The 12,760-nt window shown below is 41.0% G+C and overlaps 1 protein-coding gene across 1 annotated transcript in view; it reads left to right on the top strand.

The window, feature by feature from the left end:
• Window positions 1-7,580: 7,580 nt before the first annotated feature.
• Window positions 7,581-12,760, top strand: part of MAP7 (microtubule associated protein 7) — a gene marked incomplete at both ends in the record, with an annotated part of 104,723 nt that continues 99,543 nt past the window's right edge. Inside the window, one exon of the mRNA XM_084261037.1 lies at window positions 7,581-7,713. Coding sequence (XP_084117163.1) covers window positions 7,581-7,713 — 133 coding nt within the window. The remainder of the gene's footprint in view (window positions 7,714-12,760) is intronic.

Raw genomic sequence — 12,760 nt, 5'->3', positions numbered from 1 at the left:
TGTGGATGACACCAAGCTGAGTGGTGTGGTCGACCCCCCCGAAAGGAAAGGAAGCCATCCAGAGGGATCTTGACAGGTTGGAAATTGGGCCCGGGGGAACCTAATGAGGTTCAACACTGCCAAGTGTAAGGTCTTGCACTTGGGCTGGAAGAATCCCAGACACAGATACAGACTGGGAGAAGAGCTTCTTGAGAGTAGCCCTGCTGGGAAGGACTTGGGGATTCTAGTGGATGAGAAACTTGACATGAGCCAGCAGTGTGCTCTTGCAGCTCACAAGGTCAGTGGTATCCTGGGCTCCATCAGGAGAGGGATGGCCAGCAGGGACAGGGAGGTGATTGTCCCTCTCTACTCTGCCCTCGTGAGGCCCCATCTGGAGTACTGTGTCCAGATCTGGGGCCCTCAATACAAGAAGGATGTGGAACTGTTGGAGCGGGTTCAGAGGAGCCATGAAGATGACGAGAGGGCTGGAGCACCTCCCCTACAAAGAGAGGCTGGGGGAGCTGGGCTTGTTCAGCCTGGAGAAGAGAAGGCTGCAGGGGGACACACACCTCATTGCAGCCTTCCAGTACTTGAAGGGAGCATACAAACAGGAGGGGAATCAGCTCTTTAAAAAGGGTAGACAATGGCAGGACAAGGGGGAATGAATTAAAGCTAAAGGAGGGAAGGTTTTGATTAGATCTTAGGGGGAAGTTTTTTACAGAGAGAATGGTGAGGTGCTGGAACAGGCTGGCCAGACAAGTAGTGTATGCCCTATCCCTGGAGGTGTTCAAGGCCAGGTTGGATGGTGCCCTGGAGAACCTTGTGTAGATCCAGGCCTGAGTTTGGTGGCCCTGCCTGTGTCAGGGGGGTTGGAACTCTATGATCCTTGGGGGTCCCTTTGAACCCTGACTATTCTATGGTAAGAAAGTAAAGACCTGGTGTCTGCTTTACATTTCCAGACCTAGCTTATTTAAAATTCGTAATCCCTTAGATATGGATAATAATTCTGAATTCACTTTATTGGAAAGGGGCATACTGAATATGAACCACAACAGAGAGAATTTTATTCAAACTCAGGAGAGAAAGGAGAGAAGAGCTGAACCTGCCTTTCTAAGTTTGTTTTCTGAAGAATCTGAATCCACTTCTGCTTCCCTCTGCTTCTCCAGCACATATTTAAGTGTGTGTTTGCCTGGCATGGTTCTGCTTTTTTGAGTTGAAACACCTAATTCGATGGATGAAGTGTAAGTTTGCGAAACTACTGTGGTATTAATGGCCTTGACTTTCAGAAGTGGGTTGACTCATTGCTTATTTAAAGCTATTCAGAGTGCATCTATACTCCTGACAGCACGCTTCTCATTAGTCAAAAAGATGAAGGTTTGCTTTCTTATTCTCTAGCATTTTATATTCAATCATACTGATTAATGGAAGGGGTCTTTCTCCAAGAAGGTAGAAAGAAGAAATCAATGATTACATGAGACTTTTACACACTAAATATTGAAGGGTTTTTTTTTTTAATAATGTGCTGCTGTAAAAAAATAATCTGCTATTCTTTATTGTATATAAAAGTGAGTCCTTTTGACATATCTTTGAAGAAAGACTTAAAAACCCCTGTAAAGATGAGGTTATGCTCAGTCCTTTTTTGACAAGAAGAAAGAAAGAATACAAGAGCAGCAGTGGAAAAAAGTAAGTGTGCGTGGTGTTTGAGACAGTGGTTGACGTAATGAAAACAAGTATTTTTTTCTCATATAGTGGCTGTTTCCACTCATTACAAGTTAACTTTTTCTATCTTTCTGTCTTTCCACTAGCAGAGAAAAAAATCCTGTCTGTCTTTTTAAGGCTATTTTGCTTTGTCCTAGATTTACATGGCATTGAAAAGGAGGTTTCCAGTCCTTTGATGCTAGTAAATAGCTGTTTTCTCATGGGGGAAAAAAACAACAAAAGAGGCTGTACTTTCTTGGTTCATTTTGCCTGATTTAAAACCTAGTGAAGTAGAAAGTAACTGTGAAGAGATGAGTCTCCTGAAGGAAACTAGAGAGAGATTGAGTTTGGAGTTTAGTTAGTGTCCATATAGCCCAACATTGCCCTGTGAGGAGTAGGGAGTTAAACTTGATTATCTTTATGGGTAATTTCCAACTTGAGGTGCTCTATGATCTAGCACTGTTTATATTATATGTTTTTAAATGAGTTCTTTTAAAAGTTTTTGACATAGATTATTAATGTTGAAAATTTCCATACAAAATATGATTATGTGTTTGGATGGGTAGGTGCATTTAAATATTTTTGGTGCTAGTATCATGAATGTGCACAGATCTTGCAGAACAGTTTTCACAGAACAAGATGGGAGTCTCTTACTGTAATTTGATCATCCAGATATTTCTTCCTGTGAAATAAACACTTGGAACCCAGTTCCCAATGGAACCTTATTTTGTTTCATGATGGGAAAAATTGTCTATAAAGTAAAAATGTCTCATCCTTTCTTGATGTTGCTGTATAGGATAGATACCCCTCTAAGAAAATCAGAAATAACAATAAAATATTGGCAATCTGGAAGTGAGTATATGCTAAAATAATACATTGACTTGATCTATTATTGATATAAACCACACTTAAGTTGAGGGGAAGCTTTCCTTTGATGTTAAAAGGCCGTGAATCAGCATCAAAAAGCAGTGGAACAACAGTGTGTAATTTGCTTTACAAATAATGTGACCCAGAGCTGTCTCAAGTTCATAGGGTTTTTAGGTTGGTGTATTTGTTTTTTTTCATACCCTACAAGAAAATGATCTTCAGCTGTTAGCAGGTTTGTATAAAACGGGATAACAGGATAAGAAAAGGATTCTGGATAATGTTCTAAAAGCTCTAAAGCACTTCCCTGTTCAGCTTGTGGTTTTCACAGTCCAAGCTTTTATTCTCTTTATAATTTCAATAGTTTAATAGGTGCTGAGCAGTTCTTACAACAGTAAGTCATGTAAAGGATTTAGAAGAAGAAAGTATTTTATAAGAATCAATTAGCACTTTAAGAAGAGGAATTCTTCTCAAGGTTTCATCCCATCTTAAAACTGGAGAAACTGAGGCTGGACATTCTAACTCACCCCAGGCTTCAGAGAGCTCAAGGATCAGAAAGAAGAGCAGTGGTGAGAAGGTTGCCCTGACTTCTGAAACTGGATTGATGCATCTCATCTGTGCCTTGAACTTTCTTTACTCCCTCTGGCAGTGGGGAGGAAAGGGAGCTTGAAGGCTGGAGGTTAATTAGTGGTCGGTTCAATGGATGGTCATATCTGGGTTTCACAATATGGCAGACAGTAGATTTTTGTGTGTGTTAGGATTGAGAGCTTATTAGACCTGGGAATGTTGGGGAGTTCAGGTGGGTTCTTTCTTCTTTTTACTTTTGCAGGGGGGTGGGAGGGAAGGTTCCCTCAGTCAAACCCTGATTTCTTGGTTGATTGCTTTTTTTTGGTATGGTGTTATTTTAAAACAGTATTTTAACTGTGTTTATTCTAAGAAAATAGCAGGAGACAGACATGAAATTCCTATGAAATGCAGCTTGATGAATGCACAATGGGTGTCTCATGGAGTGGGAGGAAAAAAGTTCTGTGTATTGTGATTTGAGTGTCTTATGAGTGTTTCTGTTTGTGGAGCTTTTCATAGGCTTGGTTTTCTGTATTGTAACCTGACATAGCCTGCGATACAAGGTGGCTTCCAGTTAGTGCAATGTCAAGTGGTTTTGTTCTTGAAAGCATACACAGTCTTAGTTATCACAGCCTGCAACTCTGAGGGAAGACAGAAGTTGTCCTCACAAGGTTCTTCCTCCCTGTTGGTTAGCTGACTTGTGTTGAACGCTGCCTCTTGTCTTCTCTCACTCTATGAGAGAGCAGAAAGGCTCCCTTCAGGAAGTTTGGACTGGCAGAGTGCTTTGTAAGGCACTGGCTGTGGAATAGGAATTTACCATGTGCAACTTAAACTCTGAATCACAGTAATGAGCTTCATGTAGCCTTTGGATAGTTTACAGAAACTGAAACAATCCTGTGAATGAAAGAAGATAGCAAATCTAGAGTTGGGTCATTGAAAGTTATCAGATTACCTGTAGTAGACTGCACGTAGGTATCATGGGGACTCTTCTGGTGACTGGCTTCAACTTGCCTTTTATTTCACAGGTAGAGATATCAAACCTTAATACCTGATGTTAAAGCAGAAACATCAATTAGCATGTTGTTATAAATATTTACGTTTCCCAGATCACAGTGTAATTATCCTCACAGTCTTTGTTCAAACTGTTGTTTAAGACTGTTGCGTATCAGATAACGTATTGTGTAGGCAATTATACCTATAGAACCTAGAGTCTGAAAGTGGGTGTGTTTAAGTGTAGTGGTTTAACTGATAAGAAGTTTGAAAGTGTTGTAAAATGGGAAACCCAAAATTATCTAGTGCCCTCAAGATACAGTTGCCCTCATTCCATCCTGAGACTCTCACCACGTTGGGAAGATCTCAGCTGTGATTGTATCGGTACACAGTATGACTGTGGTTAGAGGAAGGAAGGGGGGTCGCTGATAGGGGCTGTGTAAGAATTTTTTTTTTTTTTTTTAAATACTTGAACAGCCTCAATATAAAAAACTGTCCACCACTTTGTTCCCTTAAGGGAATGTTGCTTTCATCCCAGTTTTCATATAGAAGCTCCCACATTGCTGAGACAAGGCTCAGCTCAAAGCAAAGTCTTCCCACTGGGGATGCCTCAGGAAATTCTTTCTCTGCCCCAACCAATGGATGGAAGGGATTTGTCAGCACAGTCTGTTGTTTTGCAGCATTAGTAGCTTTTTATGCATGTTCAAGAAGGTATTTTACAAACCCCCAACTACTAAAGTTATGTGATATCTTCTAATAGGTGTCTCCTATTTGTAATAGGTTGCAGTTTGCTAGGGTGCCATTTTATTAGGCGTTTCAAAACATGTTGTGGGCTAGCATAGTTTTTAACCACAGGAGCTTTGAAATAAAACCATGCTGCATAAACTGAATGTGCTGTTGATCTTCTTCCTCTGTCAGAATTCAACTCTGCATTAGTAAATCAACAGAAAGACATATGTACCAATGCCTCAGTTGTCTGTGTGTCATACCTCAAATCCATCTTCACCAGCCCCTGAAGTATCAAAATTAGTCGTTACTATGCTTTGTACTTGCAGCAAGCCCCTCTTATGGGTGCAATGACCAGAGAAGGCATTGTCAGTCTTGTAGCTATTCTCCATGACCCCTCAGATAATAGGGAAGTGGAGGTGCTGAAACACTTACCATACCTGTAAGCTTGGAAGACCCTTTGGAAGCTTCTCCAGTCAGATGTATTTTTGTGCATTAGATAACTCTTGCGTATTTTTAAATGCCTATTTAAGAAGTTTAGCAATTAAAGGTGATTGAATAGAGTGTTCAAAAGGGCAGGAAATCCTGTCTTAGGGACTTCAAGCAGTGTAAGGGAGTGGAGTGATATTTAACTAAGGTGCCATATAAGTGCTGGTTTTGGTTGTTTTTCTGTTTGTGACAGTCTTGGGCATGTATGAATAGTATTTGTGGTACTAACTACTGCCCTCTTTTTGTGGCTCTGTTTGTGTACTGTTATGTGGTAGTTGTGGTAGGCATAAAGTGGATGGAATTTAAGGAATGGAGCTGTTTCTTTTACAGGACAGAGTAGGAGCTTGTCTATACCCTGGAAGGCAAATTGCAAACCTAAATAGCTTGTGTTAGAGGGTTTTTTCTTAGTCTTTTTTTATTATTATTTTCATCCACACCCTTTAGTACAAAGCATCTTTAGCTGTAGACAGATGTCATCATGTATCACTTCCGTGTACACCCAGAGAGTCCAAGGTGTAACCAGGTGGCAGGACATAGCCAGGAAGAATTACATAGCCGAGGTGGGCTCTGGGCCTATTTCAGATCTTGCACCCTCCTGCAGAATACGTCTGTTTTGGTTGGGTGGTTTCTGCCCATGCTGGAGAAGAATGGTCTGGCTGAGCCTTCAGGTGGTGCTGTGGTGTTCTCCATCAGCAGGATTCCTGGCTGCTGAGCCTGAGGTGTGGTAACAGAACTGTCCTGCCAGCTGAGCACAATCCAGGGCAGCTCTGTGAAGAGCATCCTGGACTACTGGGATGCTGACTGTCATAAACTCTGAGATTTCTTCTTCAGTATCGTTACCCGTGTCATTGAGCGATCATATATGTATGTATAATCTTGCACTTTCAATATGAGCCACCAGCAGGCTTGTCAAATAGTGCATGTGCCATCTTGCAGCAGCCAGTCATATTACATGAAGTTTTCCTTAACAGTAAAAAAAAAAGAAGAAAATAAAAAGTTGTTAGGGAAAATCCTGTATCTTACACATTATAGAGATATTCTATCTTCAGCAATATTTTGAAATGGTGAGCACACGTTGAATTAGAGTTAAAAGCAGATGAAGATTGAAGTCTCACAGGTAAAGCATCCAGCATGTAGCATAGTGGTGTTCAGAGCTGTGAAGGATGAAACATACAGATTGGAAAACTTGTGAGCAAGCACTCAGTTGTAAACAGCTGAAGGAAATGCAGAATGGCAGCATATGAAGGAAAGCCAACAAATTAAACCTGCCCAGGTTGTTTGTATTTTGTTCATTTTGCAAAGTGAATGTTAATGGCCGGTGCTGTAAAACTAATGGTGCGGTACAGACTATTCACTCCAAAAGGCCTTTCATTGCCCTGTGTTGTCTGTGAAAGCTGGAAATCCTGCTATTTGAGTTTTCAGAGGTGGAGAAGACTGTTCCAACACCTGGCTGTAACCATGGGTGTATGCATTCCTAATGCAAAAGGTATGCACTGCATAGGAAGGTGATTAAGTTAAGGAGTGGGGGGTGCGCGTGTGACACCCAACACATGCGTGTATGGAGAAGACTCATCATCATTGTTTTAGTTTAGATTAGGCTAAAATTTCTAAATGTGAATAAACAGAGCAGCTGGCAAAACGCAGGTTTGTGCCTGGAGCCTTCCAGCTCCTTCTCACTCAGAGCTCATCTGCTTGTGCAAGCACAGCTCCATCCTCCCACCGCCCGGCGAGGAGGAAGGAGCAGCCCCGGCTGCCGAGGTGCTTCCAGCTCTCCGCAAGCGTGTGGGAGACGGCGTTCCCGAGGCCGGCTTGCTGCAGCTGAGGAGACAACACTCATAGACCCCCTTTGATTGGGATGTGTCAGTGTTGTCAGGGCAACTGTTAACAGCGGCGTATCATATTTTCTCTCCTCTTGTGTTGCGTGCTGAATATTTTAGTGTGCTGTAGCTGGAAGAGGGTTGCAGGGGAAACAAGGTGCTGCAGCGAGGAACCCGGAGCTGTGGGCTGGGATCTGATTGAACAGGTTAAGACAGCGTCGAGCAGCATCCAAACCGATGTGCCTTTAATTAGGGCTTTCTTGAAGGTGGGGAAATACTGCAAGCCTTCCGCTGTGGAGTGGATGTTTGTATTTGTCAGCTGTTTGCATACTGCTTATCCATAGGGGATCTATTACAAGTGCTCAAATGAACAGGCAGTGTTGCAGCTAGCTGCTAAGCAGGGGCTGCAGTTTCTTACTTGTTTTTTTTTAATAAGCAAGAGACAACAGCAGCATGCCTGGTTCAACTACTGCCCTCCGACAAGAGAGATTGAAGAAGACAAGTGCCAGGCCAAATCCCCTGGGTTTATTCACCATTAATGAAGAGGACGAGCAGCAGAGGAACGGGAATTCCAAAAGACTGAAAGGTATGTCATGGTTCTGCAGCGTGATCAGGGCTGTGTGTGGAATACACTGCACAGGAGGCATAATGTTGTAGCTCTTCTGTGTGCTGTGGGGAGCGTAAAGTGGCTGGTGCAGCTTGGCAGTACATACTGGCACCCACAAATACGCTGTGCGTGATGGGCGTCTGTGTCTAAGTCCCCTGGACTGTTATGCAATCATCTGCTTTGGATATGAAGAAAAAAATACTTTGTAGTTATTAAAACCTTTTCTTCTTGGAGGGGGAAGGGTCCTGCATTAGAAATGTATCAGTGGATTTCTGTGTGTTTTATCTGATTTCTATGCACAGTCTGGATAAATACCTGGTGGGGTTGTGTTTTTTTTTAAAAAAGGGTGATTGTAGGCTTGGAGAATAGAGAATGCAATACCAGCTTGTTACAGAAAGCAGCTTTGCAAAAGACAATGTAAAATTAGTTATACTTTCATTCTTGTGCATAAGAGGCAATGTGCCTTTGGCAGAATATAGAGAAATGTACGTTGTTCGAATATGCCAACTTTGACAAGTCTGGGGGGAAAAAAAAAGACACAAAAATTGTAACTGCTGAAGAAAAATATTTATGGTGCTGTAATGTAGGTGAGTGGCAGCAGCAGAGGGATGCTGATGGCTGTTGATTTAGAACAGAGGTTTGTCAAGCCTGTGTAGCCACTGTCTATCTTGTATCGTGTAATTAAGGTTTTCCACATGAATCCTAATGCTTAAATTCTGTTAGTCTGGCAAGGATCCTGCACCTTGCAATTGTGACTGAAATTTTAAGTTTGATCATTAGAATCTTTGTTCTCTTTTGTGATTAAGTGATTCCATTTATTTGAATACTCCTTTTTCTTGTCTTATGGGGGGGGGGGCGTGGAATTGTACCAGACTTTTTTTCTTTACAAAACAAATGTTAGCTTGCACCCTCAAGACAGTGTTTCAGATTTCAGATGTTACCATTATACTGTGTAATGGGAGAGGCTAGCAAGTATTTAAATAGCAAATTTATAGTATGTATATGTATTAGAGCTGAATCATATACAGCTAACTGTTGGGGTTTTTTTGAGTTTTCAGCTTTTTTTTTTCCCCCTCAGAATAGTAGAGAGACTGACAGATTTGAACATTGTGATAAAATATATGTTGCTAGTTACTGTTAACATGCCTAATGTGTTAGGGTCTTGTGTACACAGTTACTTGCTCTTCTGTGTATATTTGAAACCACCCATATAAAATGGGGATACAAACTCTAAGGTGAGGTTGAGTTCTTAATGTTTTAAGAAGCATATTACTTTATCACCCACTGGATGACTTCCAGAGTCAACAGTCTGCAAAGCTAAGAATTAGTAATTTTCCTGGGTTTGTTCAATGGCACTGAGAGTTTCCCAGGGTAAAAGCTTTTTGTTGATTAGTCCTTTTTTCTCTTGTTGCTGTGCAATGTAAGTAGACAAATGTGCATAGGAGCACAGATAGTAAACTAACATGTGTCTGTGGTTTTAATGTAACATTTTGGTGGGTTGCCTTGAATGCTCCTAGTGAGAAGTAACATAGGAGGCCGCACAAAATATTTTGGCAGTGTACTTTGGTTTTCCATTACTAAATACTTGAAATGATTCATAGTGTCTCTAGGATAGCATTTGCATGCTGGTGGATGTCGTTTTTTACCCTCCTGTACATTTGAATGGGTTATCAGTGGTTCGGTGGGTTAGAGCTGGACTGCCGGTCATGTGGAGTGCATTCAGGGTTGTGATCTCCCCTCACTACCCAGTACCAAGCAAAGCCACTCCAGTACAGTTCTGAGCAGAATCATGAGTGATGGATCAGTGGGGGGGCTTTTTGGAGTCTTTAGTCTGTTGTTGTATTGCTACTTTACAGTGTTTGCTTCATCTTGCTTCTTACCTCTCCTATTTGCTCAGCAAGCAGCTGCAGGTGCTGAGATTTTTTTCTTTTTATTTCCCCCCCTCCCTCTAGCACATACTAAGTCAGTGTCACTTTCATGGGAGGTGAGCTACATGTCATCTTTATCTGCAGTTTCTGTAATTGTGCTGGACCTGTCTTTGTACAGCTGTTCAAAACCCAGAGGTCTTCAACGGATCTGATACTGCAAAGGAACGAAGCAGCTTGTTACTCCATTAAGGATATTTGAGCATCATCACAAGTTTTTAAACAGTTGTCATTTTGGTAGTTCAGGCCTTCTCAGAGTACTAAGGCTTGATTAGAGATTGTATGATTTGTTTTTTCCAGCTGGGGAAAAAATTATGTGGATCATAAAGTAGCTAAGGTTTGTAAGATTTTCTGTAAATTGATTTTGCTATCAGCCATTTCTCTTCTTGTCTTTGGCTTTCTGTTAAAATCTGAGGTCTGGTGGGCAATAAATAAATAATGAACTGAAAATGTTTGTCAAGGATGATGATGATGATTATTAGTATTAATCTGGCAGTGGTCTTTGTAGCTACATGCTCTTTGTACTTCCTTTCCTTTGTTATGAATTGTGTTAATTGCTTTTTCACAAAATATTTTAACATCCTTTCCTCCTCTCCACCCCCACCCCCTTCCTCTCTAATAGCTAAATGCGTATTTTAGGAGGATGGCAAGAGGCAGTAATTGACTTCTGGATTCTGAATAATGTTGCTACTTGCCTCTCTGTATCACTTAGCTAACCAGTAGTTAGAAAGGTAAGAGATTTTCTTTTTTTTTGTTCAGTCCATGCCTTAGAATTTTCTACAAGCCTGAGTGGGAATTTAATATGAGCCTGTCTTTTCAAACTTTTTTAATACTCATTAAATTTCATAGGATTGCTGACTGAAATTGTTGGTCACAATGGAGGTGGTAGGGTTATTCCCTTGATGTTTTCCAATAGGTGACTAACTGTTCTTCTGCTAAATATGTTCCTTGGAAGTCCTGAAAGTTGTTTGTTTTCACAGATCTCAGGAAACAAGTATTTTCTCATGGACATTCATGTGTCCCTTGTTTTGGGTTTGGTGTTCTTCCATTTGTTTTAGTGGTCTTGACAGTTTCTTTTAGCTTGGGGGAGGGTGCGTGTGTGTCTGTTTGTGAGGTTTTATGTTTGGCTTGGGGGATTTTTCTCTGGTTTTATTGCTTTCCTTTGTCATTTTGGCAAAATACTAGTTCAACTAAGCAAGCTTTCCTGGACATCTACAAAAGAATAATTTAGGATTGTTATTGCCTGATTCTTTAGAGTTTTTTTTATCATTGTGTGTTACTGGAGGTAAAATTCATGTCCTTTTGTAAGCTGCAAGTAATGAGAATTGGCACAGGTATCCAGGCGGTGTGGTACTTCCACTTGTGATCACAGAATGGTAGGAGTTGGAGAGGACCTCTGTTGGTTGAAGTCTGAATGTGAATTGAGGATGAACTTCTTGCTAGGATCAGCATCTACATAAAACCAATCTTGCAGGCATATCTGGTTTTGTTCTGTTAAGCAGCCTCAGAAATCAGTTCACAGCAAAGTAATAGACTAGTGTTTCCAAAGAGACATTTCTGATAGCTTAGCATCGGTGCTTGCATTTCCAGTTGGCAAAGCTGTGCTGCTCAGTGCTCTGTTGGCATTTGGAGCACACTTTTTCCTGTGTCATTTATTTTATAAACACCTCTTCCTGGCAGATCTAGGTAGAGGGCTGCAAAAGTCTCACTTTCACAGCTCCCCTGAGTCTCCTTTTAAAGCCATGTGATTTTTTAAAATCTATTTCCCTTTCAAAACTTAGGACTTATTGTCATGCACGAAATATAAGCCATGTATGTTATTTAGGTTACATATTTACATCCCAAATGTGCTGCTGTGGCAAGTACTGTGTTGTCAGCTCTATGGGACAAGGCCTATGTTTTTGTTACCTGTCTGTATAGCACCCACTATTGACTGGGGTTGAGGTCCAACTATTGCATAGTAGAACAGTGCAAATAAAACCAGCTTTGGATTGCCTTTTAAATTTTTATTAACAACTTCTGTTCTCCTCCCCTGTTATATGGGAATTTTGCTATGTAGAGTACTTTTCAAATACCATTTGTACAAGTTACAGAAGCTTGTTTTGCACTTGAATTGTTTTTGGGTTTAGTCAGCAGCTTTCCACCAGTTTTGCAGCTATAGCTACAGAGAAACCAGATAAAACAGGCACAGAACCACACACTTAGCAGAGTCAATCTTCCCTTAAAGTTTGTGTTGTAAAACAGTTGCTGTGACTGAAGGTAGTGTGTGAATCTGGTTCCCTATGTAAATCACTAGGATGTGTCGAGGTAGATCAGTGTTTAATTAAAGGTATCCATTCTCTGTGTGTGAACTTTGGCCACAGCTATTCTTTGAATTCAGGCACAAGTAATTAAATTCACCTTAGTGCTTCCCTCCTCTGTCCTGTTGAATTTGTGCACCTTGGATGTAATCTTAACTCTGCTCAGTTTCATGAAATTTTTAAGTGATGCCTCCCTTCCTGTTAGGGGGGGAACACCTCAGACTCTTGATAATGTGTTTCTAAAATTATCATTTGAAGAGTGTTGAAAAGTAATGCTCATATTTCTGGATTATAAATGTGAATAATTAATAACTGAAATAGCCACCATATGAGATTTACAGCAAATGAATGGGAAGGATGAGAGTGGAATCCTGCACCTGACTGCCCATTTAAAACTGGTCAAGGGCGTATATACTTCTAACCTGCTGAGTGAGTGCTGCTGCTAATATACAAAGCTTTGTATGTGCTTCATGTCTCTCTAACATGGATTCTTTGTCATCTTGAAAGCAAACAAGAGAAGGGCTTTTTCCAGTCCTTTGGTGCATGGCAGTGATGTCTGTTATTACCAGCAGATTTTACTGCTGTTGCGTGGATGATTTTTGTGTAATGCTCATTTCAGATGTAAGCTTTGCTCATCCAGAGGGTTGAGGAAGGTTTCTTCTAACATGACTGTTCACGTGCTTAGCCTCAGTGTTCTGTATGCATTGGGGAAATACCTATTCCTTGTTAACCTCCAACTGGCTAGCTTTACATTCAGTAGATGTTTTGTAGCTGTGTACCTGTACCCAAATGTAAACTTCA

The sequence above is a fragment of the Gallinula chloropus genome (genome assembly GCF_964237585.1).
Source record: "Gallinula chloropus genome assembly, chromosome: 3".
Lineage (NCBI taxonomy): Eukaryota > Metazoa > Chordata > Aves > Gruiformes > Rallidae > Gallinula > Gallinula chloropus.
The sequence above is the reverse complement of the archived record's forward strand: the minus strand, read 5'-3'. Positions and strand labels throughout refer to the sequence as shown.